The 22100-nt window shown below is 38.6% G+C and overlaps 1 protein-coding gene across 8 annotated transcripts in view; it reads left to right on the top strand.

Moving 5' to 3' along the window:
• The window catches only part of ENPP2 (ectonucleotide pyrophosphatase/phosphodiesterase 2), a 70097-nt gene that overhangs the window by 24504 nt on the left and 23493 nt on the right, over window positions 1-22100 (top strand). For 7 of the 8 annotated variants that reach the window (XM_042869371.1, XM_042869369.1, XM_042869376.1 and 4 more), the window contains exons 5-11: window positions 217-277; window positions 1503-1600; window positions 2583-2662; window positions 3839-3958; window positions 12791-12846; window positions 15022-15087; window positions 15762-15834. In XM_042869371.1, the coding sequence (XP_042725305.1) occupies window positions 217-277; window positions 1503-1600; window positions 2583-2662; window positions 3839-3958; window positions 12791-12846; window positions 15022-15087; window positions 15762-15834 (554 nt within the window). Of the gene's footprint in view, window positions 1-216; window positions 278-1502; window positions 1601-2582; window positions 2663-3838; window positions 3959-12790; window positions 12847-15021; window positions 15088-15761; window positions 15835-20480; window positions 20637-22100 lie in introns of all 8 variants that reach the window. The other variant, XM_042869377.1, reaches the window with a different exon arrangement.

Here is a 22100-nt window from a genome sequence, read left to right as displayed (position 1 = left end):
GTTTGGATATTCTTGTTGAATAGAACATAGCCAGAACATTTGTTCAGCTTTGTGGAAGGGACATTGTCCCTTCATTGATCACTGTCTGCGAAAGTATAATGAGACAGTCTGTTAACAGATTTAGACTTCATTTTTTTGAATTTTTCTTTGAAATCTGATGCTGTGTTCACAGATATTTTTTTTTTTTTCTTAAACTCTGATTTGAATTTCTGGTAGGAGAAACCCACTGGGTGGATGATGACTGTGAAGAGATAAAAACTCCTGAATGTCCAGCAGGGTAAGTGGTTTGCTTGTTACCCTAAAGCCAAGTACAACAAGGACAGTGGTCCAGCACTCTGAGCATCATCTTTCTGCCTTATCTTTGTAAAGCCTTTGCTGAATAGTTGAGTTGCTTACTTCCCTGTCCTTCAGGGTTTGTACAATTGGGTTGTTAATGTGAGCAATGATGGGGGCTTGAACTCTTGTCCTCGGATCACCTTTGATGGGTTTGCCTGTTTTACTTATCTGAGCAGGAAAGATAATTAAGCACCCTTTGAGACCTTGGGAATCTTTTTCTGATTTCTCTGAAATTTAGGCTGTTTTTTTTTTTTTTTTTTTTTTTTTTTTTTTTTTTAATCTTACTAAGTGAAGGGATTTCAAAACTGCAATGGGTAATAGGCTTGACTTAAAAAAAAAGAAAAAAAAAAAAAAAAGCAGAAGAAGGGCATCGAAAATGTAAGAGCATCTGAAACCAGTTATCTTACTAATACACTTAAAGGCAAACATCTGCTTAGGTGCTGCACTGGGCTGCAGCTCAGTCTGGAGAAGAGTTTGGAGGAAATAGGAGCTCCTGTTCTCCTGGTAACAATGATATCTTACCCCTGCAGTGAGTGACCATCATTAAGCACTCAGGCATGTCCATCCAGGACATCTATGCCTGCTTGGATTCAAATCCAAGTAGAAGTAGTAAACAAAATGTAATAAAATGACATGAAATACCATCGTCTTTAGTATGTGAGGATGGGCTGTGCCTCTTAGAGCTTGCACAAGATGCCACATGGACTTTTTGTGAAGACAGAAGACCAGCTGTCCTGAAACATGTGGTTTTTAACTACAGGCTGTGTGCTAGACTGGGTACTTCTGCACACAACTTTTCAATTTTTTTTTTTTTTTTTGCCTCTACTCCATCTCTTTCTGTAAGCATTTGCCTTTTTGGGCTGTGTACTTCTGGCTGCTTAGGGAAAATTTCTTTTATGTTGGAATGTAGTCATTCAGCTGACTGTGACCACAGTCTGAACGTTACTAAGAATGAAGATTATCAGTTTATACTGATCTGTTGAGTAAGCAAGTAAGCCAAATAAATAAATTAATTAATAAAAAAACCACATAGCACATGTAGTAACCATACTTGAAATTCTCTGGAGCCTCAGTTAGCAAGCAAAAATTAAAAAACAAACAAACAAAACAAAACATAAAATCATTTTGAAATGCTGACTTATACTCCTGCTGCTTCTGCTTTTTAGCTTTGTTCGTCCTCCTTTGATCATCTTCTCTGTTGATGGTTTCCGTGCATCATATATGAAGAAAGGGAACAAGGTCATGCCCAATATTGAAAAACTGAGTGAGTACATCTGTTTTCTTACAATAAACGAAAGACAGTCTCATGCAGTCTGGTTGTTTTCATTGTGTATTGAGTAACAAAAGTCAGCATGGGTCTGGCGTGTAGAAGGGCTCTGCCAAATGCAGGGCTTTTCTGACTCAAAACTCTAATAAAGATTACATTTATTTTCCATAAAAGCAAATTGCATTAGTCCCCTTAGGTTTAGATGGTATCATCTGGTGGCTTGAAGGACCCTGGCTAAAGCAGCTTACAGCAAAGAATGAGAAGAGAGCTGCTTTAGGGAATGCAACCCAGAATTGGTGGGGTTAATTTGGTTTGCCAGCAAATAAATGAATCTTCAGTATGTGATATGTATCATAACATTGTATAGCCTAGTTGAGGTGTGCCTGCAAAATTTTGCACTTGAATCACACATGTGGAAGACGTGGGTCCTGGATTTGCAGTGTACTGAACACACTGTATGTTTGAGCTTTTTAGTGTAGTATGGTAGCTTAAGATATTTGAGATATTGAGATATGTGCTCATATCCTTGAAAGGTGTTTTTTTCACTGTCTATTTACTGCCCCTTGCATTTGTGTAGCCAACTGGGGAGCTGTGGCCAAAGCCTATTGTGAAACTCCTGCTTCAGTGTATTTGTCATTTAAAATTAGTCCGTGATTTCTCATGTTCCTTTACTTAACAGCAAGACACTTCCAGTGAGTATGAACACTGAAAGCGGGATAACTGGGAAGGGAGTCCATGGAAATGTAGCTAGTTTAGTAGTACTAGCTTCTCTGTTTCAGCTGTTTACTGTGAAGTGCAAAGTAGCATGTGTGGATTTAGCACTGCAGGAAGTCTTGCCAGTGGTCATCAGAAGGTGTTCATTTAAGTTGGTTAAAGTTTAACCACTTTCTGCAGCATTTTCAGTGAAAGCAATTGACTCTTTTTTGTGTGTCTCAGAGCTTCACTTTTGTAACGTTTGCATTCCCTGCTGATTTTTCAGGATCATGTGGAACGCATTCTCCTTACATGAGGCCGGTCTACCCTACAAAAACCTTCCCCAACTTGTACACCCTCGCTACTGTAAGTCCTTGGGAAGGATTTTTTTGGTGATAAGATGTTGCACTTCACTAGAAATGTGGGTTGTGGGAAGCAATATATATATATTTTTAATAGAACTCCTTCACAGTCAATCCTTCTCTCCCTTATGTTAAGTAGTTTTTTTCAGTATTTTGAAGTTTTGAGATAAAGCATTTCTCTCTAATATGCACGTTACTGTTTTCCTGCATTTTCCTATGCCTGTTTTTGCAGTTATTTGTACTGCTGTATAATTACAGGTCATGGTTTTTCTGGGGGGAAAAAAAACAACAGCCCAGAATACAACCAGCAGTTGTTCCTTCATTGGAGGAGCTGAAGTCAGTAGGGCTGACTTAGCAACCCACTTAAAATTTACAGCTGCTGAGTGTGTCTGGATGCTGCTTGGGTTCTACAGTAAACGAACCATTACTTCTGTGCCCTGGTGGCACAGCTGGTGGCCAGGCTGTCCCCAAGTCTGAGATGCAAACACTGCCATGTGTCAGTGCTCCTGAAGCAGAAGCCACTTTTTTTCCCACCCTTTTTCTTCCTTTGCACAAATATTAAGATAAAAGAAGGGATGGACAAACAAGTAGCTGAGTATGGGAGAGGGCAGGAGAGAAAGGGAGATCAGAAACCTCTTAAATCACCTTTACTTCTGGAGAAGTGGAGGTATAAAACCTCTGGGTTTATATCACTGTTTGGGTGTCTTGCTTTCATTTCTTCTTAGAAATAGCTCTAACAGAGGCACTAGTAAATATAAACTATTATAAAATGAGCATGCAGATTCTAACTCTTGCTACTGGAAAATGAATTACTGTTTCCAGAAAGGGAATTCATAAAGAGGAACTCAAAGTTCAAATAAATCTTCTTCTTTTTTTTTTTTTTTGCTTATTTTTGATGGCCTCAAACTAACTTCTAACCAGTGAGAAAATACTTCAAAATACCCAGCAGCAGAAGTTTTTGTGCTTTTTTTTTTTTTTTTTTCTTTTTAGCACAATTCAGTCATTTCCTGCTGTTTTCACTACTACAGCCAATTTTAAATGTTCTTATCTTGAAGTTAAAACCTTTTTTGCTGTTACAAAGACACCCATTTTAAAATAATTCAGTGGTATTTGCAGATAGCTATAGGGACTGCATTTATGTGCATTAGGGTTTTACTAATTAATCTACTTCTGCACAAAGGGACTCTATCCTGAATCACATGGAATCGTTGGCAATTCAATGTATGACCCAGTGTTTGATGCCAGCTTCAGTCTTCGAGGGCGAGAGAAATTCAATCACAGATGGTGGGGAGGTCAACCAGTAAGTTTCAGTTTCCCTCCTTCTCTCTCCCTCCTCCTTCCCCTCCCCCTGTGCTGTGGAACATAGCCAATAATAATAATTAAAAAAATACATCTGTGAACAATTTGTACCTGATCTCCCCATGGCTGGCCTTGTGTCTATCAGTGCAATGTAACGTTTTGAGTTGGCTTTTGCTTTTCAGAATAATAAAGCCATTGATTATGGAAAGGTGCTTGTGTTGATAAGTATAAATTAGATGTGGCTGGGAAAAAACCCTCATTTTAGGCAGCAGTTTAACACGAATTACTGTATTTTTGTCACTGTGGCACAGTGTTTCCTTTTCATTACGGGTTTCTCAGGTTTTCGTCCTAGTAATGTTCTTCTGGCAGTTTTAGTATTAATGTTCTGTCAGAGTAGCATGGCACAACTTCATAATTATTATTTGTTAAGTCCACAAGTGATTGCTGTTACCTGACATGCTGCAGAGGGTGTAGAAGTTTGTGAATTAATTTCTGCCTAGAACACAGCAGCAATGGGTGAGTGGATCTCTCTCTTGAATAAGCATTGCAATTGGTTTTCTCCAGGTCTGAATCCTTATTTTAGGCATGAAAATGGCCTCTTTCTAAGGATTAAAAGGAGTTCCCTTTGCTTCTACTGAGCTTTCTCCTATTACCATATGCTTTAGTGACCTGCTTTAGTTTGCCAACAAAGATAGTTTTAAATTAAACTAATAAGTTTTACATGCAAGCAGCCAAGGTGCATATACTACATTGATTACTTAGGGACTAGCATGTGAAAACTTCCTGAGCAGTTAAACCAGGTAGTGCCATTTTCTACACCAGAAATTGACGCCATTTTTACAGGAAGCAGTACAAGTCTTCTTACTCCCTGAGGAGCCACTCTGTAATCAGAAAGAATGCCTCTAAATGGGAGCCAGTGCTAGATTTCTTCATACATCGGTACAGGTTAAGGCTTGATGGAAAGGAGCTCTGTGGAGAAGGACCTGGGTGTCCAGGTGGACAACAGGTTGACAGTGAGCCAGCAGGGTGCTCCTGCAGCCAAGAGGGCCAGGGGTATCTTGAGAAGAGTGTGGCCAGCAGGACAAGGGAGGTTCTCCTCCCTCTCTTCTCTGCCCTGGTGAGGCCACATCAGAAGTTCTGTGACCAATTTTGGGCTCCTTGGTATAACAAAGAGAGGGAACTTCCAGGGACAGACCACAGAGATGATGAGGGGCCACTCCCATATGAGGAAAGCTAGGAGACCAGTGTCAGTTCAGCCTGAAGAAAAGACAGAGAGGGGATCTTATCATTGCTTACAAACGTATATAAGGTAGGTGTCAAGTGGATTGGGCCAGGCTCTTTTTAGTGGTGCCTAGTGACAGGACAAGGGGCAATGGGCATAAACTGGAATACAGGAAATCCCATACAAGCATGAGGAAAAAAATATATTTTGAGGATGATAGAGCACTGGAGCAAGCTGCCCAGAGAGGTTGTGAAGTCTTTCTCTGGAGATATTCAAAACCTGCATGGATGCTTTCTGCTGCAGCTTAATCTAGCGAACCTGCATTAGCAGGGGGTTGAACTGGATGATCTCCAGAGGTCTAGCCTCTATGATTCTGAAATGGAGGTGTGTATTGGAAGGGGACTGGGAATACCATAATCTGTCATTGCTGTTTACTCAAATGATCGGTGTCATCCTCCAAATCTCTAAGACATTAGTATCCCAGGAGACAAAAGGAAGTTACTTAGCAAGCATGTGTTATTTGTCCACATGTAGTTTTAGTCCACAACAAATGCGAGACAAGACCATTTAGAGTTGCAGACAGATGTGTGACAGGCAGATGTCTGGCTGTAGCTGAGCCAGAATGAGGTATTTGTGCACTTGTAAAATTTGTCAGCAGTAATGAGGGGCGTAGTTGTTCCCTCACCCAGCTATGACCTGGGTTAGTTTTTAGCATAGGTTGTGTAGAGTAGAGAAGGTGATGCAGTGCCAGGCTGTTATCCATCTAGATCAGAGCAAAGCAGTGGGGTAAAACTAGGAGCAGTGAAAGGGAGGCAGCAGGTAGCTTCTTCCTTCATCCTAGCTACAGCAACAGCCACACACTGAATGGCATCTGCAGTGTGCTTGCTGCAGTCAAACATGGATCTCATATGGACAATAGTGTGGGCCAGCTGTTTGGTAGCTTGTTAGGCAGCAGCAATTTTAATTGTACATTGCAAATTTAATTGTGCATCTCAACCGAGTTTATGTAGGAATAACTCAAACTTTCAAGGACTGTACAAATATCTCTATTTTTAAACTGCAACATTTTAATAGCCTGTGTATGTTGCATCAGCTGTCATGTTGAGTGGGGGATATTGGGTAATTCTAACACCCACTCATTAGGAACACCTCTGCTATTACAGAGAATATAAGTCATTCCAGATTGTAAACAAGGGTCATGAAAAATGTCAGCTGAAAAGGGTTCAAGGAAGTTACACAACTATGGATGACCACACGCTAGAAAAAAATTCTCAGAGGATAAAGGGGAGTGTTGTATACACAAATAAGAGTGTTAAAATAGAACAGCTGATCCAAGGAAGTGTTAAAAGAAAAATACAGGAATCAGATAATAAGCTGGAAATCTCCTTGGAGAATTGGGAACATGCATAGAGGGATGGCTGTAATTCAGTTCCTACGCACTTATTATGAGGAGAACCTGTAAGTCTGGCAAATGTGAGTGGCCACACTGCCTGGGTTAGAAGAGAGAACATTTCTGCAAGAAATCTACTAACATAAATGACCTTCACTCTGCACATGGAGGAAATGCATGGTTTGCATGTATTTATTTGCAGAATCAAGGAAGTGTGAAAATGAGCTACTAAAACTTAGAGGGAGGAGATTTTGATGGGAGAAAAAGTTCTTTCTCCTTTATGTGGATTAGATACATAGTTCTAATTCATTTCTAATTGAATTTGATCTCTAAGTGAATTTCTAATTATTTTTTATTATTGTACCTAAACATCACACTGACTAAAAACTGCCAAAAAAAGGACAGGTTTTCAAAGACAGTAAAATTAAGGGAGGAAGAAAGAAAATCTTGCCTGTACATCACAAAGTGATATTCAACCGATCCCTTTTAGGTCTTGGTCTCAAAGTGTAGTATGCAGCTTCAGAGAGGTACTTGGTTAGCACAGAGCAGGGAATTATCATCTAAAACTGCCCACCTTCCCCAGGAAGGAAGAAGTTGTTACTGGGGTCCCTAGCTTCACATTATAACTAGAAACTGCCTTGAAGAGAATGTCATTTAACATTAATCATTCCTAAAATACTTCCTTGCTCCTGGACAAGTCTATTGTATATAGTTTGTTAAAATGTATGTTGTGGTTTTTTTTTTTTTTTTTTTTTTTGCTAAATTACTTGTTTTGATAGTGAGCACTTTGCTAGGAAGCAGCCAAGCTAACACATGGCATCAGTGAGATTTGACAAATGAGTAGTTTAATGTTTTCACACAAGGAATTGTGAGAAATTTATTTTAAAAGCAATAGGAAAAGGGGAAGGAGGGAGCAGGTAGCTTTGGAAGTGCTCAGGGATCCTCTAACTGGTGGTGAGACTTCCTGAAACCCGTTTTTCTGACTTAGTATATAACCTTTATTTATTATATAAGCTTAAAACCACCTTGTTTTTTGAAAGAAAAAAATGTGTGACAGGAAACAGCTGCATAACCTCTCCTTCTCATATTGCTACAGCATCTCACAGAAATTGTGAGCATCAGAGCCCCTGTTCTCAAAGGAGAAACTAACTTCACTGCTCATTTTTCATGAGACTGAGACTGTTTTCATCCAAGAAACTTCAATCACTGAAGTCAACTGCCTAAATTAAGACCCCAGCTGCCTTTGGCTTCTGTTTAGCAGTAGTTTTCCACATGTTGATTTGGCTTACATTGCATGCAATATGTTGCTCAAAAAATGCCTCTCTTTTCAGAAATATCTTAATTATAACAGCATAGAGGGTGCTTTAGGGCACCTTGTATGACACTTTCACTTTTAAAATTGTAAGAAAGAGGAAATATGGCTAAAGCAAGGCCTGTGGGAGTCATGACTCCAACTTTTACCTCACTGGCAGGAAAAGTGCAACTGATGCAGGAAGGTAACAAGTAGCATCACTGTGCCAAGTTAACTCTACTTGCATGCATCACTCTTGTTTATGTTTGTTTGGGAAATAGTGATCATCAATCCTAGACACAGGGATTTCCCATTGTTGCATGGCCTCCTCCCAGTTGCAGTGGGTGTCTGTGCTACCTCCATTCCTGACATGGATTTCCTTCCCTGGCTGGCAGCTGTGTTTGCTCAGCTCTCAATGAGGCCTGCCCCTCCTGTTGGCCCTGACCTGAGGTGTGCCACTGCTGTTCTTGAATGATGCAACAGGACACAGGCAGACCTTGAAAATGTATGGGCATTCATTTATTCACAGAAGGTTAAATGTAGGGAGATGCTGCGCTGTCCGTGCAGGTTTTCAAAGACAATTCAACAGCCATTTGAAGAACTTTGTGGTATCTGTGCAAACACATGCCTAGCAACTGAAAGAAGGGAGAACTTGGGACTTGTGTATTGCATAGTGCACTTCCACCTGAAGTTGCTTAGCCTCTCTATTTTTACCAGTAAATAAAAGAGAAAAAGAAAGAATAATTGTAGTCTGTCAATAAAGAGGATCTACCTAGCTTACAGTAGATGTCTTGTAAGCATCTAGTTAACCACGTTTATCATGTCTTGGGATGTTTGCCAGTGTACTTGAGTTGAAACAGTGGTTCTGTAATTTACCAAATCTTTTTATGATGGAAAATTTAGATATCCTCCAATTCCCAATATGCCACAGTATGAACACAGACTAGTTAACCTTTGATATATATATTTTATATATATTATATATATATATATATATAATAATATATATATAATATATATATATTTAAAATATTATTTTAAATATGCATTCCTCTTATTTGCTTAAGCAATTAAATCAGAAATATGGTCTTTTCATAACTTACAATACTAAATTGTGTCCCATCTGAAAACCAGAGTGCTCATCTGACGTAGAATTTTATAGGTATCTGTTTAACTAACATTTGCACTTAAAGCCAATGTATTTATGTATGGCAAATAAATTACATAAGTTCACAAGTGGAACTGACCTTGCAATGGGTAACACAGTACACTTTATGATAAATGACTTGAACAGATGTGACAGATGTGTATATAACATATTGCATTTACATGCTCAGTACTGGAATATCTAGGATTAAATAACTTAAGGACTGTGACTCTAACCAACAGAGAGGAGATGAAACAATTTTTATTCAATTTCTGATTTTGACTGTTTCACATGGACAGTGTTGAGAGCACATCTCCTAATTTTTTCTTTTGTATTGTACACTGATTGCACGGACTCATATTAACTTGGAAGAGGCATGAATGACTTGCACTCTCTCTTGAAAGTCAGTGAATTTAAGTTAGTGACACTGAGAGATGAGGCTGTAGTAGCAGCTTACCTTGATTTTGTACTGGAGTTAATATCCTATAGCCAAGAGTAGGAAGTAAATTTGTGCATGCCCATCATCTGTTCCAGCTGCCAGTCTGTTACCTGATTTTAGCTAATCAGTAAAGGGTTATGGCTACCAGGGGCACATCTGGTAGAGAAATAGAGACTGCCATCACTATATTCTGTCACAGCTCCAAAACATATTAGAAGTTTGATGTTCAAGTTTGTAGGTGAAAACTCTTTCATCTGGGAGACTGCTGCTGCTTCAGTGAGTACTGTAAGGTCACAGAATCATTAAAGTTGGAAAAAACCTCTGTGATCATCTAGTCCAATCAACCCATCCCTGCCATGCCTACTAAACTTCTCATTTTAAATTATGTCTCTGCAAACGCTTTGTTATGTGTAGTGGCTTTAGGTATGATGTTGAATCACATTGGGCTTTATTATTTTGCTTTTAAACAAACCAAAGGTTGTTTTGTTTTTTTAATATCCTGTTCAAAGAAAGAGGGATGAATGTCCAGTAGTTTTTCTTTTAACCTTGGGTTCAACCAGTCTCTGCCTGGAAAAGTCCTAAGGGAGTAGTTTCAAACTTACGTACGTTGCAAGTAGATATGGACCGTTTGACTTGTTGGTCTTACTTTAACAGATCGCTGTCTTAGCCGTTTCAAGTGCAGCAGATGCATTTTCTCATTCAAATTGTTAATGCCAACGTAAATTGCTGCACTGGGAGCAGAGGGAGTGCTTTTTTTCCCTATCTGAAGCCAATCCAGGTGCCCTTTCAAGGGACATGCTGTTCTCTTACTGCTGACAGAAGATAGTACAACTAGGGGTGATCCCTGCTAAGATCACCTGGGAGAGATTGTCAGACCCTACAGTATGATAGAGGAGAAGCCTGAAATAGACATCTACAAGTGATTTCAGCAATGATTACAGTCAGGAGAAGCACAGGACATACTCAGCTGCTGTGGGTGGAACTTGGCTTGTTTCATTTAGTTGACAAGATGCAGACTGGACCACCTGTATGCGTGCAGTCCAAAGCACTAGAAAGTCAAACAGATGGTAAAATTCTAAAACTGAATTCCCCGGACTTAGTTTATTGGTACCATCCCAAAGTTAACTGCAAAATTATTTCAAGTTTGCAGGAACACAAACACTTTCAAAGAAAAATAAATCTGCTGCAGCTCTGGAGGGACAATGGTTTTCCAAGTATAGCAAGACCAAGGAGCATAACAGCAGTGGAGCTGACGCTCGTTATGCTAAATTTATATTTGACCTCTCTTCTCTGCTGCGGTAGGATTCTGCTCTGGGAATAAATCTAAAGTGCAATGGAAAATGTATTTGCTTTAAATGTTGACTCTTTTTCATGTGGGAAGGCCGAGAACCACTAATGAGTATGGAGTAGCTGCTGTCTTAGTTTGACACAGGGTCTGGGTTGGAGTTATATACCCTTTGCTGACATAGATGACACAAACGGGCTTGTGGATATGTCTTTGCGTTACAGGCACACCTCTGACTATAGCATACAGCCTCCAGCTTGAAGGCACCTTTCCTTGTCTCTGCTCACTTTCAACCGCATCTTTCTGTCCAGTCAGTGTTTGTCCATGAGCATTCCAAAACAGTCTCTCTGTTGTTCAGTAGTGTGCAGATTCCCATGTAAAATCAAATTCATGGACTTTCTGCTTCTGTTCTTGGTGCGTTCATTTAGTAAACAATCATTTCTATAGTTACCTTGGATATATTCTTCCCTGAAAAAGAGAGGATACATTACCAGAACGTTAGGATGTAATAAAAACCACTGCTTTTTTTATAGCTGTGATTTTAAATGAACTGGATTGAGTTCTGTCAGATTTGAAGGAGTAAAAGATGTAAAGATAAGGTAGGAGGTATGTTCGTGGCACTAGAAAGGAAAATAGGATCCATTTTTCCATAATTGTGAACATAACAATATTCAAATTTAATTTCCATTAACTACAGGCTCAGTGTGGAAACGATCTTTCGTTAGACTGTGACAAATTAAATTCAGTTAAGGCTAATACATGAATAATTCATGCATGACATTTGAATAATGCATGCCTAGATGACAGTTTATAAGTGCCCGTTAGAGCAAGGTAGAGTGGCCTTGAATGTGTTTTGAAGAGCTGATTTAAAGTAAGTCAAAGATTTTTCAATCATTAAGGAAGGGATCTGTGTTTTGGCTTAAATGGTCATGAAATGACTAAACTGTAGAATGCATAAATAATGACACGGGAAAGCAATTTTCTAGTTTTATGCATAATATTAGCATTTAAGTCATTACCACTTTTGAAATAAGTTTTAAAATAATTTGCTAGATCCTTGCAAAGAAATTCAGTCCCACCAGGCTACAAACTGATTATGGACCTTTTTTTGATTTTTGGTCATTCTGATTCCCCTGCCTTCTATAGGTATTCTTAGAATAAAAATAAAAGAGAAAGAGGTAATGAGGATAACTAGAGTATGATGTGGTTTTCACTGAAGAAAGATCAAACTAACTTGAAAAGTAATAAACAGGAGTGAATATAGTTGCAATGTTTTGTAGAAGTGAGAAGAGAATTAATAACGTGTTTTCACAGTATGGGAACAATATTAAGGTATGTGACACTGTGATATTGCCAGTTTCAAACCAAACAAAACTACACTCATACATTGTGTGTCTATACTGTAGAACGTGCTGCTCCAAACTATTTTATAGCCAGAAAATAGATGAGTTTAAAAAATGTATTTGAAAAACTCTGGGAGATTGTTCCTATCATTTCCATCCATCACCACTTTGGGTGAGCTCAAAAAGTTCTTCAACTTCTATGGAGCAAGATGTTCCTTCACACTTGCTTTATACCTCTGCTCCCTTTTATTTTTTGGTACTCTTTATCAGCTCATTATTTGCTGATGGCTACTGATGATAGAATCAGCAAAGAGGGCTTTTTATGTAGACCCTGCTGAGTATTGAGCTGTGTTCTTTCCTACCTGAGTGTCCTTCAAATCTTGAACGTTAAAGAGCTCAGGTGAGGCATGTCTGATTTTTGGAAATTAAATGGGGTGAGATACTTGTGAAGTTTCGGTCCATGTATTGTAATGCTTTCTGTTAGAAGTAACAAAGATATTTAGGGGTGAAACTACAAAACATTAGCTGATGCATTGCTACAGAATCTGTGTAGGTTTGTCACTCCACATGTTCAAATTAGGGATGGAAGCTGAAGCCTGCAATTTTTATTTCTAAGCTCAGGGTAGAAGAATGTGCCTTGAAAACATTTTCTTTTGATTTCAGAGGGTCATTAAGGATCTGAACACATTCTAATCCTCTTATATTTTCCTCATTAGATTTGGATTACTGCAGCCAAGCAAGGGGTGAAAGCTGGCACATTCTTCTGGTCTGTGTAAGTGTCTCTGTTTTCTGGAGATTTGTAACTAATAAGCCTGAATTAATTCAGTGCAAATATTTATTAATTGTTTTCCTTGCTGTAAACGTTTGGTAGCTGCTCAGTTGGAGACTGTACCTGTAAGCCTCTCATTTCATTTCTCAAATGTTTCTCATAACTAAAGCTAACTCTACAGTTTGATACAGGTTTATACACTGATATTTAGCAGCTGTTCGAACAAAAGTAGAGTGACTGTATCAAAAATTACTTTCCTTCATTTGACTGTGTTGTTTTGCCTCCTCAGTATTGCTGGCAAAGTCTTCTAGACTTCTGAGTGTTTGTGCAAGACTTTTATTTTCCTCACTTCACGTGACATCAACAGCCTAATTCACTCCCTCCTTTTACGATCCAGCCTGGCCTTTGAATAATAACAATCTAGTTCCCATTTATTAAGAGATAGCCTTGAGGACCTTTGCTCTTTTTTCTGTTCTTTAATGGTTCTGAATTATTTTCCCTTGTCCCAACTAAGACATTTTTCTAACTAAAAATGAATGACTTTTAATAACTTCTGAGTTCCGAGAAATTCAGATGTATCAATGTCTCCGTTTCCTTTAAGTGGCAAGATTGCAGGAATGAAGAAAATGATCATACTATCAAGATCAAAAGTACTTATGGGATTTGCCTATTTTTTGGTTCCATTTTGAATAATATTCTTTGGTGCTCTGAATATCATAAGCATATGGAAGAAATAATAAATGTACAGTGTATATAGCTGGTGAGAGGTTTAGGTTTGCAAGTCATTTACCAGGCAGAGCTTTGATCTGCTTCTCTACAAAGCATAGGAATTTATGCAATACCAAAGCACTACAACTACATGGGAACCAGAAGCACCTTGGCTGATCCATATCTGGGGATATATAAAACATTAGGAAAAATAACAAAGGCTGTATTGTAGATATATATGCCTGTAGCAAGAAAGGGATTCAGCCACTTTACATATGAATGAAATACATCCTCCCTAAAACTGTACTATTTAATTTGGAGTATGGAATATTTTTGGTGAAAAAAAACTCAGATAAACTCTTTTAAGGAAACAGTAGTATTTAAACACTTCTCAGTCTCAAGTGATTTATTTTTTAAATAATGAAGATTTTTCAAATTGGGCAACTAGTAAGTTTCAAAACGGCAACACCTAACATTATTCTGTCTTACGATATTTCTTTGTCTGCAAATTTTAGCATTATTTCTCATCTTATAATTCTACAAGTGGAAGTTTCCTGTGTAGATGGAGAATGGCAACCAGTGTTGTTGTACAAGCCATTAAGTAACTTGTTTCAAAATGACATCTGCATTTCTCCATCAAATACACTTCCAAAAAATGCTGAATTTAATTCACTAAGGTGAATCCAAGATGGTTGTACTTGACTCTTATTGGGATTCTGCAATTGATCTAAGGGAATTTGAAACCACTGATGCTGTTGTATTAAAACACTTGTATGGTCACTGATCTGCAGAGCTTTCTTAAGATGAGATATTTTGAAATGTAATAGCTGTTTACGTGTTTAGTAATTCCCATAGCAATAATTTGGCCTCAGCAGCCAAGTGAGATGTCTCAGGATAACAGTGAATCGTGATTTATCCATTCTGCAGAGAGAAGTTGTAAATGTTGTGTGAGTCACCATGCTGATTGCCTGATGTTTCAGATGACTCTGGTTTGATTTACACCTGCTTAATCCTGTTTGGTTACTATTAAGTCAGTGGGAGTTTTTCCAATGTCTTTAAGACTAGCAGTTAGATTTGTACCAGTGTGAGAAATGTCATGGTTTTCACTCATGCCAGCTATCCAACGGCAGCACTACTGTGCCTAAAAGCAGTTCATCTGGGTTAAAGATACCAGGATGGATCTTTAGTCACTGCTATTAGAATAGTTCGGTTTCCTACCTTCAGTTCTGACTCCGTTTATGAGCTTTTAATCCAATTTATTTAGGAGAATGTGGACATTCAAGAGATCAGATGTGACTATTTGCAAAATAAGAATCAGTACCAAACAAGAAACAAGATGCAATATACTAAAAGGAAATGACATTATTATGATTGATGATAGTCACCGTAGAATCAGTTCATAGCAAGACTGTTTTGATGCTTCTTGTAGTCTCTGATAATAAGGCATTTTTTTGTGTTTTTGTGGTCTAGTGTCATTCCCCATGAGCGCAGAATACTAACAATACTGCAATGGCTGACCCTTCCGGATAACGAAAGGTAATTCAACCTGTTATTGGTTAATTTCTAGCCTATACTCTTCTCAAAAATAACTGGAAAAGAGCAAGAGGAAGTTTAATTTTGTTAAACTACCATTGATTTCAGGATTTGGTTTGATTTGTTTTGATTGGTTGGCTTTGTTTGTTTTTTTATCCTAGCTTTTAACCATCTTCATTTTGATTCTCAATAAAAGTATGGTATCAATTTCTTTCCCATCTAGAAGCATTTAATTAAATAGATTAACATGGATAGCTCTTAGCCTACTGAGTCTAATATGGCTTAACAACCTTGTAGGCAGTGGCAGAACTGGACTCTGAGGACTGGGAAAATTTTAAGATTTTAATGATGACTGTTTTTTCCATATACAAGTTTGCACACTCTGCTGGCTGCAAAGCTCCAGAGGGCTACTGTTGTGATCCCACTTACAGGGCTAAGAAAGCACGTGTCCTCAGATGGTACCCTGGGTGCTTCTCGGGATGTGTTCTGGGATTTAATAAAGTTGTAGAACAATTAATTACTTAATCATCATATCATGGAAACATATGATTGAGAAACAGTTCTCTTTAAAGCCAACTCTCATTGCAAGGTTGGTTTTATTTGGCTTGAGCTGGCAGGTTTGGGGCTTTTTGTTGTTGAAGGAAAGCTGTCCTGAACAAGGCCTTTCTTTCTTTCAGGCCTTATGTTTACGCTTTCTACTCCGAGCAACCAGATGCTGCTGGCCACAGATATGGACCTTTCAACTCAGAGGTTAGTAGAGATTTTCATCCGTAGAAAAAGCACACATCTAGAATACATTTTTAGAATAACTGCTGATGCTCAGAAGTAATATTTTTAGCAAATTTTTTCACTCGTTTCTGTAGTATGCGTCACCTCTGCCAGAGAAAGCAAAATTATTGTTTAAGGATTTATCTTGTGATTCAGTTCTGAGAAGGAACGGCCCATGCCTTTCATAGATTGTTTCTCTTTGTGATATGGAAATGCAAATGGAAATTTCTCTTTGGCAAAAATGAGATTGTAATTGGGTGCGACAACAGAATTTAATGTTCCTCAAACAGTTTATCCTTCTTAAACATTATAAAATTATATGCACAAAATACTGAGGAAAAGTACAGTGAAGAGAAAGGCTTATTTAATGCTAACAGCCTGCAGTAGCCAAAGTAATAATTCTAGTCTGTCATGAGCTGTAAAAAGCAGCTATTTCCAGTTTCATATAGACCCTAGAGGATTTCAGTTAGTTTTGCCAATACTGCTCCCTCAGGGCTGGTCTGTTGAGTTTGGAAAAGATTTTGAAGCATTGTAAGGTATTTTAAAGAAAAATTATGTGCAAAACACTGCAGTAGTTTAACCCCTTGTTTGGGGTTCGGATTGCCAATGAGTACAGCTTCTCTGCCAGCATGGTGCAGGTTACAAGAACTTAAAGACTGTGTGGTTGTCTGGGATTTGTGGGGAGGGAAAGTAAGTTCTGTGCCCAAGTGTTTTACTGCTTGGGGTGGCTGGGGGCTGAGCATCTGGCAAAGCTCCTCTAGTCTCAGTGGAAACATATGCCTGTAGGTTGCAGCCACAAGACTTCAGGAGTTTTCATATGTGCTTTTTAAAGGGTAAACAAATGTTTTCAAATCTTTGAAAACTGAGGAGTATATTTACGCTTTGGAAGGTAATACCAATCTCCCTGAGCAGCCAGTTACCAAGCAGATGTTTCTTACTTGTTTGCTATACATCTGGTAGCTTTCTCTACTGGAGAAGTAGCATTAATCTTTTTAAATGTACTTGAATTATTTGGGGCTGTTTAAACAAATTTACAGTGATTATGGATTTGCTGTGGGTAGCATCCCTGCTGGAGTAGTTTTAGCCATGGTCTCAAGAGCAGCATCAGAGAGGAGTTGAAAACACCATAGTGGATGGGAAGATAAAGTCCATGTTATGGATATCCTGCAGTTAATATCTGCCAAAACTCCTGCTAAATTGATAGGCATTGATATGTTTTCATGTTGTCATCTGACTCCAAACAGGAGAGGTATCTGACTGGGCCAAGCAAGAGATGGATAATGAGAGCTGTCTGATTCAGATGCAGCTCAAGGATACACCACTTAATGATGCTTTATAGTTCCTCTTTTTGAAATATTACAAGTGTGCGGCTTATGACTGACAACTGTAATTTTATTTGTCTGTAGACAACCGCTTCCGTCTGAGCAGAGTTGTGAGGCTCTTTCCATGGACTTAAAGGACAATATAAAGAAGATGACAGTGAATTTGATCTTTACATTCCAGCCTTTAACAAACCAATTTAGCACTTCATGCTGAGTAATGTAGTTTCAGATTGATCAGAAGTTTCTAAAAAGTGAAGTGTAACTGTATCATCACAGGAAAAATCCCTATAAAAGCAAAAGTCCCTAATGGCTTTTATTGCTTGAGGGTTCTTCTGGACGTTTATCTGAAGGCTGACCTCTAATTCAAGTTCTTAATAAGCATGAATTAATAGCTTGTGAAATTTTTACAAATGAATTGACTTATGCCATTTGTATTAAACACAAGAAGTGCTTGAAATTGATTTCTAGCCCATTGAGAACAGACAATTTAGCAGATGAGCATGTATGGGCTTGGAGTTCAAACAGTGGCCACAACTTTCTGAATGGAAATTTAAGTAAATGAATACAGCTGTGTAAGTATACAGATGCTGAGATTTGTGAGGGGCCTCATTTCAGGATAGAGAAGCTGGGAATTACTTTATATTGTTTCTCTTGACACTTTGTTTTCAATATTATTTTTAGGAGCTACAAAATTTACATAAAACAGCTGGGAAGGAGTCCTCAAAGGGACCCTGTCCAGTTGCTTCCTAGATACCGAGAGCATGACCTCCTTGTGCAGTCGTTCTTTTCTTGTATACAGCTGGCTGTGGCTGGACAGTTGGAGTAATTCTGACCACTTCATTTTTCTTCATACAAAGGCAGATCAGTCCAACACTTGCATTTGAATAAACCCTGTAACAACTATCTGCTATATTTAAGATAGGCTTTTTATTTCTTTTTTGAAGAGTCAAGATTTCATGCTGAGCTTTTGTTGCTGCATATGGTAGCTTGATAAATTGTTTCATACCTCAGAATCTTCCAGATCCTACAAAAGTCCATTAGAAAAGTGGGTGTTTACTAGAGCTTCTTATGCCAAATAATATTGTGAATGTTTTTCAAATGTATAATCTTAAAGGTCAAATGGCATCCATGGCCAGTAATCTTCGACTTCCAAACTTCCAGACTTCAGCTGATAGCACTTAGAGCTTCAGAGGACGTACACAACAGCCTATGGACAGAGTTAAAAGCTAGGATTAAAGGGAATTAGAAGAATTTAAGCTTTATTGGGTGAACTGTCAGCACTGTTGATATAAATGGAATACATATTATGGTCAACATCCACTACGCTAACTTTGCATGTTCTCTAACATTATGAATTTCAGTGCAAATGAAATTGATTGCCTATGTAGGGTTTTTGTTTGTTTGTTTGGAGGGACATGAAGGAACTTCTCAGGAAGCATATTAATGGATTCTGCTGCATTTCCAGGGGCAGTTATGCAAGTTATCAAATATGTGCTTGCTCTTCATTTACTTCTGCAATTTTTTTTCTTTCCCTCTGTGCTTCTGCAGTTGAACTCTGGTATGTTGGTCCATCTGGGTCAAGAAGCAGAGCTTTGGCTGGCTAGTTACTCTTGTGATGTTACAGTTCCCTTCTGTAAGCATGGAGGGATTAGTTTCCCTCCTCCGTAACTCTATTCTGACTCTTTTCAAGCAAAACTAAGATGTGGCTGGTTAATAAGAACTTGGCTTTTTTTTTTTTTTTTTTTTTTTTTTTTAATCTTAGCTAACTTTTATTTCTGAAAATAAAACTTCTAGATGTATATACTACTGAAAGAGCTCTAAAACACATCGAAATCTGGCATTGCTACACTGTTCCTGCTGCTCCTCTAACACGCTGTCTTGAGACAGCCATTGTCAGTGTTCAGACCTGGGTCTCCTACGCTCGCGTTTCTGGCATACTGAAGCTCTGTCTGAGCGCCTTCAGAGAGAGTAAAATGAGAATCCTTCCTTTCCTTGCTGCTCCTCTCATCAGGACTGCACAAAGCTTGAAGCGTTTTAAAAACAGAAAACTCTGGTGCTGCTTTATTAAAATGCCTTTCTGGAGAGAGACGAATGAGACTGGACTAGAATCTCCTTTCCAGCTGCTTGCCTTGGAAGCAATGAAACAGCATGGCAGATGGTAACATTCCCTTCCTTCCCTTCCCTGTTTACATTGCACTGTTACTGAACAACTGTGAGAAGCTGACTAAACACATAGAAGTAAAATATCACCATAAACCAACTCTTGTCAAGCCCACTCAGCGTGCTCCGTTGTGTGCAGCGTATCTTAGTAAATATCTCCTTGTAGGCATCATCTGTCACTGCTTTGTATGCAACCCTGAGCAGTGCTGAGAGCCTGTGACTCACGTAAAGTCAGTGAGAGTGGTAAAGTTCTAAATTACGAGTGAGTTGATTAATGGGATGGTATTTTTTTCCAGTTATGTCTTACAAGGTTTTTCCCCTTCTGTTTATATATCCAGATATTTGTGCATTTATGAACAATTACCCACATGAGATATCATACCAAATGTACTAAGAAAATTAAATTTTCAAGTTGCCCTTAAAGCTGCTAACAAGGCAGGTGCTGCTTTCAAAGGCTCTGCCACTAATAAATATGCCCTACCTAGCTGATTTGAAGGATGCAAGCTCCAAGCTAACTGAGTCTCACCTTTACGGCTTTGTTCTGTGGAACTGCAGTCCCCAGTATGGATTAATGGGACTCTGGTGATTTCAGTGGGGTTTATGGCCTGGCACACAATGCGAATGCTACTGATGAGAATATCTACTGTCACCTATTTGAACAAAAATGTGTATGGAAAATCATGCAGAAAGCCATTTGATCTGGACAGGTGCTAGTACTCGTACCTGAACCACCCCCCATGTGAGATGCACGTCCACCTGCCTTCTGCCCCAGACAATCATGACATTTTATGCAGAGATTTTTACTAAAATTGAAATTAAGCTTACTTTTGATAATACTAATGAATTGACACTTGATCAGTTTTGAAAAACAATACTCATTCAAAACCAGAAGCCCCATCTATTTTCTGAAACACCAATTTCATTTGCTTTTATCCTGTCTGCTCTTGTAACTGCTGTTCTGCTTTCAGTACAATTTGGTGTATTCCTCTTTAAAGAGAGACAAATGCTAAATTGTCCAAAGGCCTGAATTTTTGAAAAGGCCTCCATTTATGCATAAGGACTAGCTGGCATAGGTGGCTTTGCTCTCTGATGTAAGTGGAGACAGGCTTTTTTTCTGAGTCCAGACATCTCTCCCCGCCAGTACAGGAGAGTAGTTATGGCTCCCCTCTTACTCCGCCTAAGAGACCTAAGAGAAAGCTTCCTCCTAAGAGGAGACAGGAAAGACCAGTTGCAGCTCCAAAGCAAAGAAGAAGAAAAGTACGTAGAGTGGATCAATATGCTGCGGAAGCTCGTCGGAAGAAAGTAAGTTTATGCATATTCCAAAATTCTATGACAGAAGTGCCACTTTTTAGGCACTTCTCTAGCTTTACCTTTTTCAACTTGAGAATCAATCCGTGCTTCAGGTTGGGATTTTGCAAACTTGCTTCTGTAAGTGTACTGAAGCACACAAAGGAAAGCAGCCAAAGCAGACCAAGTCTTCTGGGAGCTATGTTTTGCTTGTTTCAGACTGTTTGCTTTAGGGAAAGTCATCTTAAATCCTCTTATGATTCCAACCATCAGCTGGAGGCAATGTCAGATAAATACATGGGAAGGCAGAACTAGTGCTGCCAGGCCTCATTAACTCCCCAACTCTTTGGAGCCTGGTGACTATTTGAGACTCTATGTCTAGTTGCCCAAGTTCTGGAGATGTCTTGAAAACATGACTTATAAAATCTAAAAGGGAAAGAACTTGTAAAAGTTGTTTCAGAAACAATTACTTAAAAACTAGTTAGGGGCTTTGGAGTGCAAACGAGTCTTGATAATGTGGTTTCCGAATGCAGTGTATTTGCAATGGAAATGGTGCCAAAGTCTGTTTTCATTGGGCAAATGTCAGATGGGAATTGTTTTATTAGGAAAAGATGCAAGAGAACAAAAAAGCGTGTTCCCTATTATATTGTCTTTCTCCACCTGGCAGTAAGTAAACATGTCAGGGGTGGGAGGCCACTTCAGTATTTCTTTCATTTCAGAATTTTAAGTAAACAATACAGAAACATAAACAAAATATTATATAAACCAAAAATATTTCTGCTTTAGGCATCAAACAAGAACCTTGGCGTGCTCCCTTGTTTCCTAAAAAAGCTATAGTCTTCTTCTCAATAGCATTTTAGTGGATGTATTTTTTAACTTGTTCCATGATTGAACTTAAAATAATTGTTTTGAGACAGATTTGGGAAGTGTGAAGGAGCAGACAGGGACACACAAAGCTTCAAGAACAGTTAGTACAGATCTACTTGAGAGGAGAACTTATAACTGCTGCGATGATACTGCTATTACTCATTAATTTACCTTCCCAAGTTTTAGCCGTCTGGCACAAGCCTGCAGTATTCCTACTGATGTGAGCACATGTAGCTCTCCTTTTTCCTTGTTTCTCGTTCTGTGATTGAAAAGGTCACACAAGCTTCTTATCCTTCTTCTTATCCTTACTGTGTGTTTATCACTATTATTTTGAGAAACAAAACAAAGGTTGTTACACAATGTTTCTCATCCTATCTGCAAATTCATCTTCTGGTGCTGATTGGTAAGGGTGGAATACAGTACAGATCAGATTCTACCATTTAAAATGAGCAGTGACATTTCTTCTTCCTCCTAACAAGGCTTCTTTTAAAGGAAAACTCAGGAGAGAATCCAATTGTAATCTGTATGATTCAGATCTCATACTCAGTGTTTTCGCAATAATACCAACTCTTTAGTACTTGGATATCTATGTATCTTGAAAGATTATATGCT

This window comes from Lagopus leucura, unplaced genomic scaffold (genome assembly GCF_019238085.1).
Source record: "Lagopus leucura isolate 7727_CA_CO unplaced genomic scaffold, USGS_WTPT01 Super-Scaffold_100002, whole genome shotgun sequence".
Taxonomy (NCBI): domain Eukaryota; kingdom Metazoa; phylum Chordata; class Aves; order Galliformes; family Phasianidae; genus Lagopus; species Lagopus leucura.
This window is presented reverse-complemented; position numbering and strand designations above follow the sequence as displayed.